We start from the raw sequence: 24,166 nt of genomic DNA on the forward strand, positions 1-24,166 counted from the left end.
GCAGCCCAGTAGTTTGATTTCCTGGTTTTGGTCACTGGGACAGAAAGCACCAGTGCTTAGGTCAAAATTCATACTTTCACTCCATTCTTAGGCTCCCCCTTTCCTGCTTTACTTCCTCAGCTGTCAAAAATGAATAAGATGTCAGGAGACACTCGAGAAGACTGAAAAGGACAGTTCCCCTCCTCTTCACTCAGGCTGTGAATGCAAGGCTAATTTTATTAGCCCAGCCACTCCATTACCTAAATAGCCCCTCACCAGCCTCCCAGTACATTTGCAGATGCATTAGTGTAATGGTACCATGTGCCGCCAAACATATGATGCCTTCCATCCCAGATGTGTCTTCCCGAAGCCTTCTCTTCTCCAGACTGAACCACCCCATCTCTCTCAGCCTGTCCTCACAGCAGAGGCCTTCCTTCCCTCTCCTCACTTTTGTGGCCTCCTCTGGACCTGCACCAACAGCACCACATCTCTCCTTTGTTGAGGACTCCAGAGCTGGACCCAGCGCTGCAGGTGGGGTCTCTGCAGAGTGGAGCAGAGGAGCACAATCCCCTTTCTCAACCTGCTGCTTTGGATGCAGGCCAGGAGGGTGTTGGTCATTTAGGCTATGAGCACACATTGCTGAGTCATGTCCAACCAACATTATTAGTGGGTGTATTGATTTTCAGTTCAAAAGGAACATCTAGAAAGATAAAAAGGGACTGGTTGGTTTGTGTGGCAGCAGGAAGAGCCTACAATATTTGCCTCAAGCATTTTTATCTGTTTAGGTGTGAAAATTAATGAAAAGAAATTATCAAAAGGCAATAAATGTATCTGCAGCTTCCCCCACGAAGGAATGCTGATACACTGTTTACACATCTGATGTTTGTTTTGAGACTCTTCAATCTCCTCAGGATGCTTCAGTGCATATGGTGTTGTCACTCTATTTCTTTTTGCCTTTTAAATTATTGATTCAGGATATAAAAATGTTGCTGAAGCCTACAACTGGTTTGTGGAGGTTCCCTTTGCTGGGAGGAGGTGGTGCACCTCAAGAAAACCAGTCCTGAAGGAACTTTGATGCACAGAGGTGGGTGAGTTTCTGGTACCTAAAAAGCAGCAGGAGGCACTATTGGATTGTGAAGCTCAGGGACCTCCCATTAACATATTCCTTTCCACTGCATTAGAAAATGGAAAGTCATCATGCTGTCATAGCTGCAACAGGTTGTTAGTCTCTGAGGTTGCATCCATGTTATCCAATAAAACAGGTCAAGGACCTTTCTAAAGCCTTGCCGGCAAACACAGCATCTACATCCCAACATTTTCTTACTTTCCCTTTTTTCCCTGAAAAAAGGTGTCTCAACTGCCTCAGGGACCAAGCTTAGCTCAAGAGGTAAAGACATGGAAGTGAACAAAGGCTAGTCTCCTCCTGTGTCCTCATGTTTGAGCAGCACCATGGACAGGTCATGAGAACATCACAGCTAACATTCCCATCCCCTCCTAGACTTCTTACCACAAAGAGTCTTGTCTTTCATCATGTAATATGGTCTGTGGTCTAGCAGTTGTGTAATAGGAGATATTTGGCTCTGGCTGGACTTCATGATCTTAAGATTTTTTCCAACCAGGCAATTCTCTGATTCTATGAAATACAGAAGATCCTTAGGGTCAGACATGTGCTTGGGGTGGTTAATAAGCAGAAGATAGACAGAAATGTATAGGGATGCCCATGCATCCATAGACAGGCTTAAGCAGAGGGTGCTTAACAGCTCAGTGACCCCACTGAGAAGAGCAGATCTGCTCCAGTGGGCTGTGTGGGCTTTCCCCAAAAATGCACCCACTCTTCCCCTCTGCTGTCCCTGTTTGTAAGAGACACACCAGCTCTTAATCAATGTCTCAAATTTTTAATTAGGAGTACAAGCTAAAACCACTAAACCCTTGGCCTGATGGCTTGCAGTGGAATCACAGAATCACAAAACCATTTTGGTTGGAAGACATTTTAAGGTCATCAAGTCCAACTGTTAACCTAGACAAGTCACCACTAAAACATGTCCCTCAGTACCACATCTACATGGCTTTTAAATAACATAATGGATGGCAGACCACAACACCTGCCTGGGCAACCTGTTCCAGGGCTTGACAACTCTTTTGTTGAGGACATGTTTCCTAATGTCCAACCTAAACCTCCCCTGGCACAACTTGGAGCCTTTTGCTCTTGTCCTATCACTTGTTGATTTGGAGAAGAGACCGACTCCCACCCCACTACAACCTCTTTTCAGGTAGTTGTAGAGAGCAAGGTGGTCTTCCCTGACAGTTCCTTTTTCCAGGTTAAATAACCCCAGTTCCCTCATACCACTTGCACACTAGACCCCAATAGCTCCTGTTCTGTGGAGTAACATGGAGACTTACTACCTATCCACAAAAATCACATAAAACTGTGTCTGTACTACTCTTTAAAGTTGTATGTGCACTAGTAAATTTAATGTGCCCTGTACGACTCTCTGATCCTGAAGCCAGTGAGCACAGAATGACAGATGTACACATCATTAAACTCTCTCACCCTGCAAATGGAGCAGCTGCAACCAAACTGCCTCTTAGAAATAGTCACTGGCCATGGTCATCCCTGAACCATGTCCAAGACTGTCTGGGATACAGCTCACTGATCCCATTATGAGGATGTGCTAAGTGTCATCACACCAATTTAATGGATGAGACAATCCTCCTCCAGTGAGTGGTCATGATTTCCAGTACTGGTGCAGATGTAGTCTGAAGTCCACGTGGCTCCCAGTTCACAGGAGTGAGGAAAGCCATGATAAAAAAAAACAAACAACAGCAAATACAAGTGGTCCCTCCTCCCCTCCCAGGCCATTCCTGGTCTCACATCACAGAGTACCATCCTCCAAGATGTGTATATCTGAGGTGCTGCCACCAACCAAGGCAGTAAACTGGCCAGCTTTAAGCACAAACCAAAACAATAAATTCATTTTAAATGGTTGGGTTTTTTTCCCAAATGTCATCAGTCTAGAAGGACAAATGCAAGATCTATGAAGGAATATCACAGATCTATATTGACACGGGAGATATCATCAAACCTTGACCTGAAAAAGAAGATGTTCTCCCCAAAAGGGCCCATATTGCCTCCTTGGTGGGGAACAAACTGATGGATTTTTGGATGAGGGTTACAGAAAGCAGTTTTCTCCTTGCAAGCACATGGCTAAGATGGACTGTGCAGAGATTGGGTGGATTTTTCCAAAGGTCTGAGCTCAATCATGAGAAAGTGCTGAGTACAGGGTTAAGTAATTAGTGATGGATAGCGTGTTCACCAAGTCCATTAGCTGGAAAGAAAAGTAAACCTGCAGCATTCTCAGCTGGAAAGAAAGCAAACCCAGAACGTGCTTCACATTCCTTCCTTGCATTTTCCTGCCTCCTGACAGCATCCCAATGACCTTCTGAGAAGCCCATGCTGCTGCCTGTCAGGGGCTTCCCTCAGCACAGCTTCCTGTCTCATTGGGGACTGGCATTTCCAATCAATTAGACGTGTCACCACTGAATTTCTCCGCTAATTACTGGAGTTTATTATGTCTAAAGCCAGGTTAAATGCTGAATTCCTGGGGTCAAATGGAGTCACACAGCCAATCAGTTCCACATTTTCCATAGCTAAAAGAGACCCCCACAATCAGTCACTGCCAAATGGTTTGTAATGACCAACATGCTAGTTAATGGCCTGAGGTGGAAGTCTCAGGGATAGATAATGCTCTTGGAGAGCAGAGGGGAGGAAAAAAGAGAAGCAGCTAAGAAAAAAGTCCCTTTGAAGGAGATTATAGCTCACACACGTGAAGTCACAACCCTGTCTTGATGTTTTAGTGTGGAAGGAGAATTGTAGAATCACATAGGTTTGCACAGAAGCTCAAGATCAATGAGGCCAACCATTAACCTTACTCTACCAAGTCTACCACACTAATCCATATCTCCAGGTTACATGGCTTTTGAACACATCCAGGGATGGTGACTCAACCACTTCCTTGGGCAGCCCATTCCAGTGTCTGACAGGCCTTTCAGTGAGAAGGTTTCCTTTACACATCCAATAGCTCACAGAGAATCTTTGTTTGCACAAGCCTCTGGGTCTAACCTATTTGCCAAATGTCCTTTGGTTTCAATATTGTCCTCTGAGGCCACAATGAAAGTGAAGGTGCTCATGGTTAGGAACTGATAGGCTGTAAACCATGAGTTGCTCAAAAATGTGCCATGAGCTCTGCTACCTGAGTAACCTGACATAGAATGAGAGGAAATGGCCTCAAATTGTACCGGGGAGGGTTAGATTGGATATTAGGAAAAATTCCTCTACTGAAAGGATGATTGGTCATTGGAAAAGGCTGCCCAGTGGTGGAGTCACCATCCCTAGAGGTCCTCAAAAACCATGTGGATGTGGCACTTTGGTACATGTTTTAATGGCCATAGTGATGTAAGGTTGATGGTTGGACTCAATCTTAGAGGACTTTTACAGTCAAAATAATTCTGTGATTCTGTGTTCCTGTTCACTGCAGAAGAATTGGGCTAGATAACCTTTAAAGGCCCCTTCCACCCAAACTCTTCTATGGTTCTGTGATTTTACTTGCCTTCGTTGTCTAGCAATAGGTGTGGTGGTTGTAAGAGTGTTGAAAGCCAAGGAGAGATTGAGAAGGCTGTTCTGGAAAAACAGAGCACACAGCTCCCATCAGAAGGGAAAGAAAACCATCTCTCCATCTGTTTTGGAGGTGAAGGGTTTTTCAAATCTGTCCTGGATCATTTCAGCATTGCATCCTAATGTGTGAAAGATGTCCTGTCCCTTACCAGCATTTCATTCAGAGATAGCTGTAGCAGAGCATGAAGAACTTCAGTCCAGAAGAAGAACATGTATAGGCTCAAAGTCCTTAGTGTTTGCAGCAGCAGCTGCCTGAAGAGCCTCTCCTAAATGTCACCACTAATTTCAGAAACAATTCTATGGAATGCAGAAATAGGGATCAGGGAATTCCGCCTCTCTTCTTTATCCCATGGCTGACAGATGAGTTTGTATCATGAGAAAGCCAAAAGAGGATCCCTCTAACTGTTGTTCCTAAAAACACTCCATAAAAGATAAAACTACATAGATTTCCCTTCCCAAGTTTAAAGGCTTCAGGATGACCAGTGCTATGGAGGAAAAAGAGACTCTGTGTATGCTCCTGCAGCTGGAGAGTTGATGCAAGGCCCTGACAGCCCACCCTGTCAAATTCTTCATGAGCTCTTGCATGGGTTTGGCTGTTGAAATTGCAGTTTCTCAAACAATGTCCAGGGATGTTTTGGGTTTATTCCCTACACAGTCTGGATGGAGTGATCTTGTTTCAGGAGAGTAAAAGAGCTGAGGCCTACAGGCATATGCCACATTAGAGCATTTGGTCTGAGTGCCAGAGGCTGTTCCCTGCTTTATTGCATTTATTCACATAGCTACTGAGGAAAAATAAAGGATACTTTTTCCTGATGGAGGCTAGGTCAGTACAAAGGTCTGCCTGTCTCCTTTGTGTCAGTGCTCTGTGAATCCAACATGAATTAATCATCCTGGAGTTAATATTCCATCAAAATCCATTCCTGTTGCGATGCTTGGAGGAAACACATGGGTTACCTTTGCTCTTCGGGGCAGAAACTACTGACATGTGAACTTCAAAAATGCTTGGAAGGTTCCTTCTAGGAAGGTTTCACTAATGATGTCATGGGAGCAGGGATCTTGTACAAACACCGCCTTTCATCCTTAAGAAATCCTAAGGGCTTTACAAGTTCATAAATACATCACAAAAGCATCCATGGGTGTAAACTCTCAAAGGAGGGATACAAGAGCAGGTATTTTTTGTAAGAGTTCAGGACTGGAGGAATAGAAGCGAATTTAAGAGAAGGATTTCTAGGGATGTGAAATGTGCCAGGATTAGGAATGAGACAAGGTTTAAGGACCATTATGTCAAAAATTTCAAACCTTAACCTGAGTCAGGCAACGACACATGAGGCATTTGGCAGAGAACCTGAGCTATCAATGTACAACATCCACTGACTGGGCATCCGCTCACTGATCTATCCACACAATGCTCTGCATTGACTTTTCTGTCCGCTAAAATCTTCACAACCACCCCAGAATCTTGGTCTTGATACATTTCTCATATAGACACAACCACAAGTGTTGAGCCTTGACTCTAGAGAATGTCATCACCACTCTAGGTGATCAAGGTGTCCCCTTGGATTGCAATTCCTAACTACACAAGTGGGTATGCAGGTCAAGCCTACAAACAAAAATACAGATATACCTTATTCAACATAGTAAGTGCTCAGTTTGCTGGTTCAAAATACCTTTCTAAAGACAGAAATAAAATAAAATAAAATAAAAAAGGCAAGACCAATGGGCTCACCAGTTCAAGAGAAACAGGTAACTATTGGAGACAGTTCAGTGGAGGCCTCAAAGACATTGAAGGGCCTGGAGCACCTCTGTGAGGAGGAAAGGCCGAGAGACCTGAGGCTGTTGAGCCTGGAGAAGAGCAGCCTGAGAGGGAATCTGATCAATGCTAATCAATATCCTCAGTTTAGGAAGGATGTTGACTTGCTGGAACAAGTCCAGAGAAGAGCAACAAAGTTAGTGAGGGGTTTGGAACATAAGCCCTACGAGGAGAGGCTGAGGGAGCTGGGGTTGCTTAGCCTGGAGAAGAGGAGACTCAGGGGTGACCTTATTACTCTCTACAACTACCTGAAGAGAGGTTGTAGACAGACGGATGTTGGTCTCTTCTCCCAGGTGGCCAGTACCAGAACAAGAGGACACAGTCTCAGGCTGTGCCAGGGGAGGTTCAGGCTAGATGTTAGGAAAAAGTTCTATACAGAAAGAGTGATTGCCCATTGGAATGGGCTGCCTGGGGAGGTGGTGGAGTCGCCATCACTGGAGGTTTTCAGGAGAAGACTTGATGGGGTGCTTGGTGCCATGGGTTAGTTGTTTGGGTGGTGTTGGATTGGTTGATGGGTTGGACGCGATGATCTTGAAGGTCTCTTCCAACCTGGTTTATTCTATGTATTATATGTATTCTATGTAAAGTGGGGGGGGGGGGGGGGATGTCAAGAGGATGTGGACAGACTTTTTTCAGTGGTGCCCAGTGTTAGGACAAGGGGCAGTGAACACAAACTGGAACACAGGAAATTCCATCAGAGCATGACAAAAAACTCCTGTGAAGGTTCCAGAGCCCTAGTGCAGGCTGCCCAAAGAGGTTGTGGAGTCTCTCTCTCCGGAGACTTTGAAAACCTGACTGGATGTGATCCTGATGCATGACCCTGCCATATCAGGTGTGTTGGACTAGATGATCCCCAGAGGTCCCTTCCAACTCCTACCATGATGAGGTTCTGTGATTCCCTAAATCAAGTTTCAAAGAATCCATTGCTTCTTCATCCATCCAGGAAATAAAACAAGAAAATAATTGTCAGAGTAGTTGAGTACACTTGTCTCCAATCACATAATGGAAAATCATAAAAACTGGGGGGAAAAAAAATACAAAACAAACATACAGACCCTGAAAAAATAAACCAAAATGATGATGATGATGATGATGATGATGATAATAATAATAATAATAATAACAACAACAACAACAACAACAACTTCATGGTATGGCTTTAAAGTTGTTGGTTTTTTAATAGGAAAAACAAAACAAAACAAAACAAACCCAAACCATAAAAGTCTGTTTACTTTTCAAGGGCAGGTTATGGAATGCCTTTCATTTTCCTGTTCCTACTACACACATCTATGATGGTAATGACTCTATCAAGTAATATAAAGTGATGAAAGATATTTAGCAGGGACCTAAGGCAGGAAAGACTCAAAGTCATGAGTGTAGAAGACGCAGCAAAATCTGGAACGCTTTAAAATGGTTTCCCCCAATTCTGACAAGGAAATGCATTTTAATCGCCGCTAACAAGGAGCATGCTTGAGAGTTCAGAGGTATCACATGAAAAATAGGAAAGACATTAGAAAAGGATAACTCTGTGCACTGATGGTGTAAGGAAAAGCCCCAATAGGGCAAATACTTGCTTCAAAAGAAAGCAATAAGATATATGAGCCTGCAATGAAAACAACTTTTGAAGCATATTTGAAGTGCAATAATTAAGAGAAAGTTCTCTGACAGCCACCGGGCACCGATCCGGGAAAGCACTCAAGTATGTGTTAGATTTAAAAGCTTAAACTCAAGAGGTATAGAAGTGCCTATACCTCTGAATCAGGGTCTCTGTCTTGCCCAAATTCCCCCTTCCTGGGAGCACTGGTGCCCAGGCTGGGCTGGAGTGGAATACCAAAGCAGGGGGATGATTAACAACTGGTGTTTTCAAGTGAGCTGCAGATGTAAGATCTGTGCGAGGCAGCAGAGAGGAGGAGACCTGGCTGTCAGTGAGATTGGAGGAGACAGATGTTTAATGGGGTCCAGGATTACAGCTCTGCCAGGCTTCACATGTAATCACCAGCTTCTTAGGTTTCCTCTTTCTTCTCCCCTTCTTCTGGGTCTATTACAGGGTCAAGGGCTGGGGGAGGGGAGGATGGAGATTTTCATATTTCCAGCTAAATTCCTTGAGCTGCCCTTAATACTCTGACCTATTCCCATCTTAAAACCACAACCTACCAGTCTGGCAGGACTCAGAGAGACCAGAGTGGATTTCTTGTTTAAAACAAGAGGAATGAGAGATTTAACTCCATGGATCCAACACCTTTTTTCTCCAAACATGGGAACTCTACTGAGCAGTCTGTGTTTGACTCAGAGAGGTCACATCACAGAGGAACAGCACCGCAATCAATAGTGCCAGATGACCTGTACACTGTGTGCTGGGCAGCACTGTGCCCCAGGGGACACGTCTCCATGGCTTCCCACCCGTCACCAGCTCCTGAGGATCAATAGTCCCTGCTGCTCCTCACCAGGGACATGACTCTACAAATGCCTTTCGCATTCATGGACATTGCTTGCTCTTTCCTTCTGTCTTACTTGGGTTTTGTCCTCTGTACAAGGCAGGGGACAGCTATTACTTTGTGAAAGCAGAGCCTTGCGAATTAGGACCAATGTTCCCACTCACAAAGACATGGGGCAGGAGGAAGGAGATCTAGTTAGACTGAATGACCCATCTCAGAGAAGATGTTCCCCCTCTGAGAAGAGGAGACTGAGGAGAGACTATATCCCCCAGGTGGAAGTCTGTCTTTTCTTCCAGATAACAAGCAACAGGATGAGAGGAAACAGTCTGAAGTTGTGCAAGGGGCATTTTAGATTGGGTATTAGGAAAAAATTCTTCACTAGATGAGTGGTCAGGCATTGCAACATGCTGCCCACCCAAATGGTGGAGTCATCATCCCTGGAAGTGTTACAAAAACATGTAAATGTGGCATTTAGGAACATTGCTGTTATGGTAGACCTTCCAGTGTTAGGTTAACAGTTGGATTCAATGATCTTGGAGGTCTTTTCCCGCCTTAATGATTCTGTGATCTCATTCCTCATGTCATGACTTCAGACAGCCCTCACCACGTGGATGCCTTAAGGCAAGGAGTCCAATAGATGAATGAAACCTTCTCCTACAAGAACACACCACCTTCAAAAGCCTCTGTACATCCTTCATCTACTGCACTGCTTCTTTGAGCAGTCTGTGAAGGAAGTATCCTGGCATGAGGGTGACTCTTTGGCAAGCTCAGATATGAATGCTGACATTAGGCATTGATGAAGTTCAAGCCAAATGAAGATACACAGATGGCAGTGTGATAGTTGTAGTTCTACCCTCAGACACTGAAAACATAGAAGAGGACAGAACTATGGAGTTCAGGCACCAGTATGCCACTACTGTATCTGAACACAAGTCTTTCAGTGAGAAAGACTGTATCAGGCACTACAATGTGTTAATATATCTGAATAGACGTAAGTACACCCCAAATGCTGGCCCAGGGGGGATCGGGAGACTCATCTCTGATGCACTACTTTGTCACAGGCATGTGACACGACCAAGGACATGCCATTCAGCCCCCTCTGCTCATCAGCTGTAACATCTCAACAGCAGTTCTCTGACCCAGAGCACAGTTACATGAGTTAATGTCTTGCCAGCAAGCAGGGCCTGTTGTCACAGGACAAGGAGTGATGGTTTTAAACTAAAAGAAGGAGATTTAGACTAGGTGGAAGGAAGAAATCTTTTTAGCTGAGGATGGCGGAACACTGGCCCAGGTTGCCCACAGAAGTGGCAGGTGCCCCATTCCTGGAACCATTCCAGGTCAGGTTGGTTGAGTCTCTGAGCAACCTGCTCTAGATGAAGATGTCCCTGATGACTGCAAAGAGTCATAAAACCAGAGAATCTCAGAATGGTTTTGGTTGGAAGGGACACTTAAAGGTTTTATGACTCTATGATGATACACGGATTCAAAGTACTCAAGCAGTTGTACTGATACTCCTCCCCAGCTGGATCCCAGTGACTGATGCAATGTGCCTGCAGAGAAGTGATTTCTCTGGCATGGGGAAGGTCTGGAAGAGACAGTACAGATTCAGGCATGGGGATAAGCCAAGCATGAAGCCAAGGGATACTGACTTGCATGTTGTATTAGATCTTTTCTCCAGTGAAAGACTGTCAAACTGCTCCCCTCCATCATATGATGTGTTGAGTTGGAAGGAGCCATTAAAGGTCTAGTCTAACCTCCCTGCAGTGAACAGGGACATCTTCAACTGTATCAGGCAGCTCAGAGTCCTGTCCAACTTCACTTTTAATGTTTCCAGGGATGAAGACCTACTACCTCTCTGGGCAACCTGTTCCAGGCTTGGAATTTGTCTAGCTTGGGTTTATCTAGCTTGGGGATAGGATTAAGAAACTTATAACTTAGTGTCATCTATAGAAGGGCCAAAAAGAGGAGGACAACCATTCTCTCCCTGGCTAACACATACAGCAGAGCCCAGATTAGATACCTGGTGGTAGCATATCAACAGTCCTGCTGAACTTTGGGATTCAGCAGAGGTTTCCAGAGTTCCTCATGGTATGCACACCACTCTCAGGTGTCAGGAGGAGGTTTGTGTTTGTGATAGCCTGCAGCAGTAATTGCAGGAAGCTCCAAAATCAGTCCTGATCTTGGAAATATCTTGTGTATCTTCAGGACACACAACATTAAAATGTATGAGGGCTCTGTCAGCATGGTAGGGTACGAGTTTAGGTGTCCAAAATCCTAGACTGTCTCTCAAGCACAACCTTTTTATCCTTTCCAGTGCACTTGGCAGAGTATTTCTTTCAGGGCAAAGTGGGGCATTTGAATATAGCATCAAATTGGCTTCCAAAAGCATTTTCAAAGCATAAAAAGAGCTTAATTCAAGTGTGAAAAGCCCAAGGCTGAGGGACAGTGGGAGACCAAGTTCCAGATGCCTGTGCATCTCATGGGATGGAGACAGCCCCTGGCAGAGTTTCTTCCCTTGCCACAAATGGTTCATCTGGGACACGTCTAAGACCTTGAATTGGTTCCTCACCTGCTCACCTTATCTTTCAGAGGTATTTACATTTCCACTGGAACACACAACCAACCCAACAGGAGGTTCAGGCCCTCCTTTCTCTCTTAATTATCCCACAACTGCTTACTCCTAGGATACTCATGTGCTAGCAGCATTTTAGCTTGAGTTAAAATCAAGTGAAATTGTGAGTTTCTGCAATAATATGCCTTTTGCTGATAAAGAATTATTTCCAAAGCATCAGCAGCACAATGTGCTGCAGTTTTGCCAGTGGGCCAAATCACTTTTATCATCCTTGGCTGAGAAACACAGCCGCTCACACCCTCTATTCCACCCTTAGCAGAGCATCCATGCAGGATTTGCCATCTATGCAGCCATTTCTCAGAGGGCATCTGACCTTATTTAACAGGCCCTTAATTAGGTGAAGCAAATGCAAGGGGGAGCTGAGTTCAGCCTCAGATATTGCTGAAGGTAATGAGTGGTATTTCAGGGGCAGAACAGAACAGTTGAACAGAACAAAAGTTGTGTCCACTGCCAACTGGGATTACACTCATTGCTTGATAGAGGTTGACTGAACTCTAGGAGCTCTGTTTCATGCAGGGCTGTCCAAGAGAAAGGCAGCTAGGCAGTGAAATAGGTAGCTTGGAGTTCACTTTTTTTGAGGATTTAGGAAGAGCATAATATGAGACATCATTGAAAAGACAGTGTGTATTTCGTCTTTTGACTTTGACCCCTTAGAAGCTCTGATGAGCCTAATCTTATCTAGGATGTCACTCTGGTCTAGGAGCAGCCAGTTACCCCAAGGAAGACAGCATACTGTTAACACTTCTGTCCTGGCTTTCAAAATTTGAACAGTGGAGTGCTGTAGAAGATCTGACCATGAACAAAGAGCAGACATGCACAGTCTTTCACACTAGACACAGTTGCCTCTTCTACAAGTTAGAATCATAGAACAGAGTCACAGAATTGTTTTGGTTGGAAAAGACCTTTAAGATCATTGAGTCCAACCATTCTCTAACTCTGCCTAAAGTCTGGTGCCAAACCATACACTTCAGCACCACATCTCTGTCATTTAAACACCTTCAGGAATGGGGATTCAACCATCACCCTGGAACAGAGGAACCTCTTTGGGTGTTTGAAAACCTTTCAATGAAGAAGTTTCTTCTATTGTCTAATCTAAACCTCTCCTGGTGCAATTTGCAGCCATTTCATCTTTTCCTATCACTTGTTACTTAGGAGAAGAGACTGACCTCCACATGCCTCCTACCTCCTTTCAGAGACTTGTAGAGAGTGAGTAGCTCTCCCCTCAGGCTCCTCTTCTCCAGGCTGAACAAACCCAGTTCCCTCACCTGCTCCTCACAAGATCTGTTCTCCAGACCCTTCCCCAGATTTGTTGCACTTTTCTGGACTCACTGCAGTACTTTGATGTCCTTGTAGTGAGGGTTTGTTAACAGTCAATAATCCAAGAACCTACAAGCCAGCAGAGCTGAATAATAGATATCTGCAACAGCAGTGAAAAACATTTACATTTTGTGGGTGTCTCTGCTGCTTTTAAATCCCTGGGTCAAAAAGTCACACTTATTAGACCATCTCAGCTTTCCACTTCTCAAACAAGAGTATTTCTGCCTTTTCTGTTCCTGGACCAGTGACAAAAAACCACAGTCCACACACAACCTGATGGGCTCACAAACAAACAAATGCAAATGAAATGTGGAAAAAAATAGATCTTACATTATTTTTAATACTTGTGATCTTGAGCCAGTGTTTCTGGGGACAGCCTCAAACTGACAATCCCCTGGAAACAGCCACTCTAAACCTAGGATTTGATGAGAACTGAAATCTGGTGCAAAGACCACATTTTAACAAATTAAACTCTAACTAAGTAAAGTTGTTAATAGGCTGCTTTAACTAATTGATATGATAACACAAGCAACAGAATAGATTTTAATGGGTGGTCATAAAATCAGGAGTAAACCAGTCAGTCGCCTCCTCTTCTCTTGCAGCTAATTTGCACACAATAATTCTGCTGCAGATAGTGACTGAGCAGCAAAGGGAAGGAGAATAAATCTCAGGAGACAAATAGGTATAAGCCTTCCCCATTTTAATGAGAAACAGACACAGAAAGGCCAAAAATACTCTGTCAACATGATTTGCAATGCTGTTGCTTAATTTTTACCAAATGTGGTTTCTGCCATGCTTTAGCTGAAGTACATATTTACTTGATATTTCATTGGCAAACTATGAAAGAGCCCCCAAAATACCTTTCTCCTTCTGCTACACATGACCCTGCCAGTCTCCCTGTCGACATACTGTAATGTTTTTTAGGGAAGCCTAGCACAGCACAGATGTGATTTATACTCAGATCATGGATGACTTTCCGCTGATTTACAGGGAAGAAGCACAGTTTTCTCCTGGAGCACAAATCTGCCCACACAGAGAGGGACAGCAGATCTCCTTCCTTCCTTGAGTCAAATGTAGGGCTACCCATCAAGGAGTCTTCCCTAGCCATTAGTAAACCAAAAGTAAGAGGCAGCTCAAAGCTTTGGGAACCTCTTGCTGTTTGCCTTCTAGTTTCTGAGCTTTGAAGTTCATTTCTGCTAGCTCTTCTCTTTGATCCCTCTATACCAAAGAGAAGATCTGAGATTCTTGTGTTGTGGGGTTGCTTCCAGGTGCTGCATCAGCTTTACAAAATACACCTAGCACTGGGAGGGACCCAGCAGTCTAACATGCTGAAACAGAGATATTTAGGGGATGATGGAGGTGACCTTCCAGACCTACTCCAAAGCCACAAGAGGAATGTGAATATCCTGCACCTCTTCTTGGTGCAAATCTTGGGTGCTCACTCATGTCAACAATTAAGCATCAAGAAGACAAGAAGGCATAGTCAGCCAGCTGCATGGTAGGAGCTAGGAAAAAAACAAAGAGAGGAAAAGAATAGGAGTGCCGGGACTAGAGGAGGGGCAGAAAACCAAGTACAAGTCCATAAATGAGAGGACAGGGCCACAAAGGGGATGAGATAGGATGGAGAAGCAGGGATATTGAGGAAAGGGTGGAAGAAGTATCTTAACCCTTGTACACATCTTCAGGGAGCTTGTAGGTTCAGGTTTCTCTTTTGAGAGGGGAAAGAGTTTCAGAGGGAGGGTCACAGGAGGAAGAGGGACCTAAGAAGGCATGTCCCTGTGTTGGGGAGAGCAGAGGAGATGCAAACACACTGCAAGCATCCTGCCCCTGCTCCTCCAGCAGGATTTCCCATCTGCTCCTCAGCCCCTTAGATCAGTTAGGGAGGCAGAGGGCTCCACAGTGTCTGCACACCAGAAAATAAGAAGGAAAAAGAAACAGTCTAAGCCTCCAATATCCTGGTATGCCTGTGACCCCTGGGAACATCTCAATACACGGACAAGTGCCATTCAGACAGAAAAGTGAGGAAATGACACCCTGGAGTACCCCCTCCCCTACCTCCACCAAACAAGCCCCCTGTTTGGTGGGAAATCTATTTGGATTGCACCTCCCTCAAGAGCCTTTGTGAAGGCTGGGGCTAAATGGTGGATCTCCTGATACATCATGACAGATCTCAAGCATGCACCAACCCTTTCCTGCTCTGTCAACTGGGACTTGAAACCAATGTTCACATTTGAAACAGGCATATGCCTGTAAATCTAAAATTATAGAATTGTTTGGGTTGGAAGAGAACTTTAAAAGTCATCTAGCCCAACCCCCTGCAGTGAGCAGGGACACTTGAAGCTAGACCAGATTGCTCAGAGCCCCATCCAACCTCACCTTGACTATTTCCAGGGGCTTCTACCATTTCTTGAGGCAACCTAAGCCAATGTTTCACCACATTCAGCATACAGAATTCTGCCTTAGATCTAGTCTAAATCTGCACTCTTTTAGTTCAAAACCATCATTACTTGTCCTGTTACAACAGGCTCTGCAAAAATTACTGTCTCTATCTTCCCTGAAGGTCCCCTTCTAAGTACTGAAAGGCCACAAGAATGTCTCTCTGGAGCCTCGCCTTCTCCAGGCTGAACAATCCCAACTCTCTCAGCCTGTCTTAACAGCAGAGGGCTTTTGGCCCTCTGGTCATTTTCATTTTCCTCCTCTGGACCCGCTCCAAAATGATGGGACCTTTGTCCTACTGTGTCTCTCAGTTTCAGTGACAAATCTTCCCATTCCCCTTGTTCAATCAGTGTCTCTATAAAATATGTGTTTGTATATAGTAGAGCCCCTCTGATGGTGAAAAACTGTTACATCCTGATCCCCAGACCACCATGTGTCTGACAGCACTGATCACTGTTGCTTGTCACCTCTCCAGCATTCAGAGGAGCTGCAAGGGAAGACCTGTTTCAGCCATGGAAAGAAGGGAAGCTGGATTACCCATTCCCCTTGAATTCCACAGTGTTCAACTCCAGATGAAAACCCCCATGTGCAACCCAGGATCCTTCAGTACACTGAAGAAAGTGCTCCCATGAAGCTGTTTACCTTAGAAGGGCTGGGGGATATAATTTTTTTTGACAGCACAAAAAAGCCTCTTCATCTAGCCAGATTTATAGTGACAGCTCTCCCAAGGTGCTTCAAGTCAATGGGTGCCTTGCTGAGCTGAGTCTAAATGTCTCATTGCAGAACACTTTGAGGCATGGTAAGACCAATATTTGCTAGGACTGCCAGAGTCATGAAAGGAATGGGAAAAACTGGAGAAATTGGCTTTATCAGTGGGGCTTCCAGTGACAAAGCCAAATCCTGGGCTTTGTGAGAGTTTACCCAAGGAGGTGGGGGAGGCATCGTTCCTGGAGGTGTTCAAATAATGTGTAGACATGGCAATTCAGGACATTGTTTAATGGGCATGGTGGTGTCAGGTCAATGGTTGGAGTCGAAGATCTTAGAGATCTTTCCCAACCAAAACAATTCTATGATTCTATGATTGCTGTTGATGACTGGTGAGCAATGGAGACAAGCCTGGCAAAATTACATTGATGGACTACACATCCAACAGACTCACCCAGCTACACCTGCAACAGACACACTCTTATCTTCAGGACACAGCCAGGGTTAAGCTCTGCAGACAGAGAGAGAAGAGACCTCCACCTCCCCCAGGGATAGAACCAGCCCTGATTCTTGCTTGTCCTTGAAAAGGTCAGGTCAAACCATCACCTTTCTGTCCCTTGTCTTCACAGATGTCACAATACCAGGGGACTTACACAGGCAGTGAAAACCTCTGATAAGTCAGATCTTTATCCATTTATGAAAAGAACCACACAACATGGATTACACAATGGATGTGGCACATGCTCCCCAAGGTCAGCCTGCACTCCTCCACACAGTCCAGCAAAGGCAAACCCCTGCTCCCGCTCTCAGCCACTGAGGCTGCACAAATGTCAATTCACTCAAGCACGTGAAGTGTGTTATATCAGGAGCACACAGATAGGGACTGTAATACCATGGCAGCAGTGTTGTCATTCACATTACTTGCTCCATCACAGATAGAATCAGAGATGGGCAAAGGCTTCTGTAGTGTTGAATGTTTCACAGAATTGGATCAGATTTTAAATAGTAACACTCCATGCCCTCTTCACTAAGCTCTCTCATACAGACACCCTTGAGCTTTAAAGACAGGTGGAAGGAGATGACAATATATCACAGGGACTTGGGGCTCCTGAGTTCCCTATGGGGCTCCATCAACAACTTGTCCTTAAAAAGCCTTCAGATTATTCAACCATAAAATGACTCTGCTTATGTTATAATGGTCAGGGAAGTGTGGATAGCCAACATACCAGCAAGAATATGTTCTTGAAAGTTTCTGAAGGAAAAGCATATTGCTTCTTTTGTTCCAGATTTCTTTTTTTAAGGATGGGAGTGAATGCACAATGCTGCACCATCTCCCTTTCCTAGAGAGAATCAAGACATCTCCTAGGTGTTATGAAACGAACCAGCTCAAGGAAGCCAAACATCTTGTCTCTGTAAGTCTGAAGAACTGTACAAAGCCACAGGTGGTTTCTGAGGTGGCCTGTTACTAAATGGGCCTGCACTGAAAGGATATTCTGATCTGAAATCAGTGGGTTGATTATTGGTGTACTGTTGCTCTCTGGGGTTTTGGCCATGCAAGGACCACCATTCTACTCAAAGGAAAAAAAAAAATGATCCACAGAGTAAAAGGATGAGAAGAAGTAACAGTGTCTTGGCCAAAGTCTTGCAGAAGCTCACAAGCATCACCCACCTACAGCTTCTCTCTCCATCCCAGCAGACTGGGACTGTTTTCTCTTCAGCATGGGAAGTCTCATCCCATCCTTGCCCAGCACAGAGCAGATCAGAAATAAGTCCCAGCTCTGTCATCATATCCTTTCCTTGAGTTATTGTCATCTAGCAGCTTCTTTAGTAAAGATGAATGTATAGAGTTCCTCTCTTCCTCACTCTGAATTTTAGATACAAATAGGTTAGGGAGGGGGCTGAAGACGTCACAGGGGCACATAACATTTAAAAAGAAATGGTTCAAGCAGAAGAAATGTCAGTCACATAGTAGAAACTATAATCCCTTCTGTTTTGCATGGGGTGACACACAGCCAGCCTGCCACATCTGAGCTCCTGGACCACAGCAACCCTGCTAAACACCTCTCCCTAAAACCCACATGTATCTCTGCCCTATGGACCAGGAGAAATCTCCTCTTAGCTTAGGAAAAGGCTCATGATTTTGGTGTTAACCACAGCCTGGAAAACAGCCACATGAAGTGGATTCAAGGAGTGTCTATAAAATCATGGCAGGCAAAGAAGAAACAATTATTCATTGCTGCATTTTTAGGCAGGAATTTGGGACTGGTAAAATTGACATGATCATGGATAAGAGGAAGGGACACTGTGGCCAATCTCCATCCTTGAAGCTGCTGACTGTTGACTACTGCTGCAGTGCAGCGCTGTCATATAGAGTAGGAGCATACCACACAACATCTAGGGGGGCTCTTTCCCTAAGGGAACTGGAACATACTGGGAGGAAGTCACGCTGCTCTGGAAATGCTACTAGTTCACATAGGCACCCTCCAGGCAATTCATGAAGGCAGTAAGAAGCATATCAAGTGGGTGTTTTATGTTTGGTGCCACTTACACGATCCAAGGTCAGATGGGTAACACTTAGAATGAATCATTGAACAAGAATGTATGGATGAACGTGTCACACTTGGACTGGTGGCCTCCATGAGTGCCCAATGTAGGGCACCAGCCATCAACCTACCAAAACCCCTTGATGCTTCCTAAAGCTCCTCATCAGTTATGATAATTCAAGTAACCCTACAAGTCCACAAGACTATATACAATGGAATTCCTCATGTAAAAATGGTTCCTCCTCCTCCCACCCCAAGCAGCAAACTTCCTAAGACCAAGCACTCTGCTGACATCAACCAGACTTCCACTTCGAACACCCAGATTGGTCCTTCCTGGCATCTGACTATTGGTATTTTCAATACTAATACAACGGAATGTCACACCAAACTTGGCCTGCACCTTGGCAGGCAGAATCATCCACTCTTGATCACTGTGTCTCCAAGAGGCTCCAGCTTCTCCAAATTCTCCAGCTGAAAACAAATTATTTCATCATCACACATATCTGTGGCAGATGTAGCCAAAGTTTGAATGGGGGTGGAGAGCAACATGGTATGCAGCAGATGCAGTAGCAACTCCTTGACATGTAGCCAGCAGGACAAGTACTGCATAAAGCAATGCTGGGGGGGGTGGGGTGGGGTGTTTTCCTCCCCCTTAGTTCTCTGCCTCTGGACCCCCAAAATATTTCATCAGTGTACAAATGCAACAGTTTCTAAGCATGAAAAAATCAGCAACCAAGCAGTACCAGAATGTCATGTGCAATTCTGAGGTCCACACCTTGATCAAGTTAAAACATGGAATTCTGAGGTACATATGATGAATGATGAAGTTATAAATGTGCAGTTCTGAGATCCACAGCATGATCAAGTTAAAAATGTGCAGTTCTGCAATCCATAACACAACCAAGTTAAAAATGTGCAATTCTGAGGTCCATGGGATGATCAAGGTAAAAGTTTTCAGAGCACCATGAACTGTTGCTGTTTCTTACCTGCTTCTCAGACATGATGTAGAGGTGTTCATGATCCACTGAAAAGGCCATATCTCGTAATATGGGCCCGGTGTCCACCACCTGCACAATCTCATACTCCAGCGTGTTCTTGGTGGTGCCATCCACACGGATCTGCAGAGCAAAAACAAAAGCAGAGAGAGAACATGACCATTTCTCCTGCTTCCATGGAGACTGTAGCATAATCATTGCAAAAATGTATTGTGATCTCAGTCTTTTGGACAACCACCATGGCAAAGTGAACATTTCTCCTGCCTCCTCACTTAAAGGATAAAGCAGGTTCAACAACTTCTGCTGGTCCCATCAACACAAGAAAACTGAGAGAAACAATCCAGATCACACTTGCTTTCATTTGTCACTATCACTGTGTGACTGGACTAATCTACTGAGCTGAAAATGATGGCAGGAAGGGCAGAATTTGTTGTGATGATGAGAAAAAAGATAAAAACCTGTACGAAAGTCTGCAGAGCTGACTGACTCAGATGCTAGACCAACAATATTCTTGTTCTTATTGCTAACGTTCCACAGGGCAATATATTATTGCAGACTGCACAATACAATACAGACTATTTCTCTTGTTATTACATATATCAGGTGTTGAAATCAGTCCTGCACAAATATGATACCTTATGATTCCAGACACATCTCATAATACTCAGGAACATCAATAACTGGAATTACAAGAAAGAACCAGGCACACAGTCCCAGTCAATCTGCAACAGTGACCCAGCCATACAGAAGGAAATGCATGGGGTGCATTGGTAAGACTGTAGCCAACAGGTCAAGGGAGGTTCTTCTCCCCCTTTACTCTGGCCTGGTGAGACCACGTCTGAAGCCCAAGGTCCAGTTCTGGGCTCCCTAGTTCAGGACTGAGAGGGGATCTTATTGTTTATAAATATCTGAAGGGACAGGTGTCAAGAAGGGGCCAGTCTCTTTTCAGTGGTGTCCTGTGATACAACAAGGGGCAATGGATGCAAACTGGAAGACAGGAAGTTCTATCTCAACACCAGGTGGAGTTAGCTGAACAAAAAGCAGCCTTGCCACCCAAAGAAAACAACAAGCTGTGGAGAACTTATGGTATCAAGACCCATTCCCACTGTTCCCTGGCACAGTCCATGAGCTTGTTCCTTCTGTATCAACATTTCAGCCAAAATCCACCCTGAATTTCCTGTATTGGAAAAGCAAAAAAAGGAAAGAGAGAGAATTACAAAGGATTTAAGAAGCCTCTACGAGCTTCTATGAGTGACATATCTTTGTCCTTCCTTAATTTCCCAACATGTTGTATGACAATAAAGAAACGTTGTTCCCCTAGAAAATATAAGGGAAATGAGGCAGAGAGGAGTTAGAGAGGCTCCCTGTGTGGGTGTGGTGCAGAAGGTACGCAGGGATGCTCAGATCCTGCATGCTCTCCATCATCCTCCAGAAAAGAGGGTGCACATGTAGGCATTGGCTGTTGGGCTGGTCAAATGACAGTAGAAGATTTGCAGTTAGTTTGTCATCTTGATGGATCTGGTGATGACAGCAACACACATCGCAACATCAACACACAAAGAGGTCAGAGCCTGAAACTTAACCCCAAGCGTCCTGCATCCCACTGGCTCTGACTGCCTAAGAGGAAAGGGCTTGGTTTTGCCCATGGTCCCTAATGGGTGAATCCAGCTCCTCAGAGTCTTCTTGAAAGTGGACACTGACGTGATTCATCCATGAGGTCAAGGGCAAAGAATCCAGCAGGCTCAGGGAGAGTCATTCCCCTCAGGACAGCCAGGAGAAAGGAAGAAGACACAGAATAGGTGGCCAGTCCAGAAATGCAGGAGTTTCCTTGTTGGGGCTCTACCCAGGGCAGATCAAATGCCCCCACAGCAGGAGATTTTCCTGTTTCCCATGGAGACTTTCCTCCACCAAGTCCCTGCTCTCAGGGAGCTGTGGCTGAGCTTTGTCTCCTGTTTCAGCTCTGTTTCTCCTCCCCATCCCTGTTAGAGGGATGCAGAAGATCCTTTCTTTCTCTGTTGATCATGGTGCTAAACAAACCTTCTGTCTCTGATGCTTTGACTTAGATTTTTCAGCATCATCAGGGTGTCAGGATCCAATGCTGGGTAATTTGGCAGAAGTTAAAGTCCCTTGCTTTTCAGCTTGTGCTCAGATATCAGAGGGGCTGGGTGCGGCTGAGCTTAACTCCTGAGTGATGCTCAATTGGATCTTTAGGGTAACTAACTTATGATTCTGCAGAAACAGAATTAAGACTCAAACGGAGCTAAAGCAGTTTAATGAACAGGCAACAGGTCTCAAGATGGCTGTGGTCCTATCTATAGGGAGTGTGTGCTGAGGGGGGGACAGGAACGGGAATGGGAGCACCGAGCACAGCCAGGCAGGACAGCAGCTGTCCGCGATGCAGCAGCTTTCTGTGGCAGCGAAGGCTCTTGCCCTCTCTGGGGCAGCAACAGCTTGCAGCAAGTTTGTGGTGGGTTGAGAGAGGGCTTAGCTCTCCCTCCTCCACAGAGTAAGAAACCACAACTAGCCCAGTTGAAAGAGCAAGCTATATATTTACAAGCATATATGGAAAGCAGGTTATATATAACACAATATATACAGGTATTTACAATATATACACAGAAATCCACAGCAAAGAGAAATAACACGACAAAAATCCCTCCCCGAGGGAGGGATCCCCTCCTTGGAACCCCCTCTCTCCCCCCCTACCTCCCTTTTTCCCCAAAAAGGGGTTAGAGAGAGAGAAAGGCAAGTTACTAAGGAAAAGAGTTGTTAGTAAGCTTCAAAATCCCGTGCAGGATTAGTTTTTGCTTATCTGAAGGCCAACTCCAGCAGTTCGCAGAAGAAGCAGGCAGGGAGAACAGGCTGAAACCTCCAACTCCCCCAACTCCCCAAACCGAACTGAACTGAGGAAAAAAAAAATTCCAACTGCTTCACAATCTAAAGCTGCATTTTTGTTTATCAACCAATGAAATTCGTTTAGAATATCAGAATGTTTTGGTTCTAGTACTGAAAACATTTAGCCAGTGTTTCAGCACTGTTTGTTCTTAAAGGCACAGCCTCAAACGACCACAAAGTTCTACTAGCAGCTTCTCAACAAACCCCTCCAAGCAGTTCTAACAGCCTGTGGCAGAAGCACTTCTTGGCAGATTCTAACAGGAGGTTCCCCCAGCAGTTTTTCTAGCGGGGTCCTCTGGTCGATTGTTGGTAGCTGGAGCCTCTTGTAAGTGGTTCTCGAGCAGCTGACGCACCATCCACCATGTGGTGATATCTTTTGTAGTTTCACACTACTGCTAAAAATAGCCACCTGCCCTGATTTGGCAGTGGAACGCACGTCCAGTGCAGGCTCCAGGGCTCTAAAGTCTCTGTCTACTCTGTTGTCAGGGAACCTCCCGGGTTGCAAAGTCCCTCAGGCGACCCTATAGGGGGCCAAGGCCAGGCTCCCTGTTTCTCAAACGGTTCTCCCAACAATTTTGACTCCCATCTATAATAATTTCCATTCCCTTACACATGGTCAGATCTGGAGGCCACTAGATATGCAAGCAATTACTACCCCAGGGCTCAGTCACTGCCCTCAGCCTTTGCCAGGCCCCATTAGAGGAGAAAGAGATCAGAGATGGAAGAGGCAGGCTGGAGAAATAGCTGTCTGGAGTTAACAAACCATGCAGACAAGAAGGCACAGCCCCCAGGGATCACCCCTATGCATTTGGTGCAGGTAAAAGATTGCAGAGGTTTCACACCAGGAGAATAGAGATCCTCGGAAGTGATTTAACAGCCATCGCTGGCCTAATTGCCTGCAAAATCATTATTTTGCAGAGGAAGGGGGAGGAACAGGGCTCATTCCACCCCCCATGTGCAAACACATGCACGTGCACTGATGCACACACAGCCCAAGCGCAGAACCCTTCCTCTCTCTAAAGCTGGCAGCTACATAAAAATACAATTAAGAAGGCGGCCAGAGAGTCTGACAGATATTCACTCAAACTGCATAAACCCTGTAAGCCCTGCGCTTGCTGAGAGGTGATTATCAGAGCTTGCAGCCAGAAATCTGGCCCTTTACTCATGTCGTTCCTTAAACTCTGGCTTTCAACCCCAGGCATGCAGCCCAGAGGATCTCCACTTTCCCTGCAAATTCTACTCAGTCCTGAGCATCGAGTAGATGTGATACTTTGGGACATGGTCTAGTGGCCATGAAGATGTTGGGTAGAAGGTTGGACTTGATGATCTTAGTGGTCTTTTCCAACCTTCATGATTCCATGGTTCTATGATCAAGCAACAGAACAGAAATTTCTCTTGGAGATTTATTCCTGGGTTCCAGACACCCACTTGAAACAGGACAATTGGGTTAGCAAAATGAAATCTAATGAGCTTCTGAAGGGAAAATGAGATTCTCATCACAGCCTGCAAGTGTTCAGCACCAAAGTCATGGACACAGAAACAATCTCTGCTCAGAAACCTTCCCAAGCTGCCAATGGCAGGGAATTTGAATAATCGTAAAACCATAGGCTGGAAGAGACCCTCAAAGATCATATTGTCCAACTCCCCTGCAGTGAGCGGGGACATCTCCAACTAGATCAAGCTGCTAAGGGCCCCATCAAGGTTGACCTTGAATGTCTCCATGGGGCCTCCACCACATTTCTGGGCA

General features: G+C 45.0%; 1 protein-coding gene across 2 annotated transcripts in view; it reads right to left on the reverse strand.

The window, feature by feature from the left end:
• Window positions 1–24,166, reverse strand: part of PLXNA4 (plexin A4) — a 538,983-nt gene that overhangs the window by 251,654 nt on the left and 263,163 nt on the right. For both annotated transcript variants that reach the window (XM_054178000.1, XM_054177999.1), the window contains exon 4: window positions 19,516–19,647. In XM_054178000.1, the coding sequence (XP_054033975.1) occupies window positions 19,516–19,647 (132 nt within the window). The remainder of the gene's footprint in view (window positions 1–19,515; window positions 19,648–24,166) is intronic.

This window comes from Dryobates pubescens, chromosome Z, assembly GCF_014839835.1.
Source record: "Dryobates pubescens isolate bDryPub1 chromosome Z, bDryPub1.pri, whole genome shotgun sequence".
NCBI lineage: Eukaryota > Metazoa > Chordata > Aves > Piciformes > Picidae > Dryobates > Dryobates pubescens.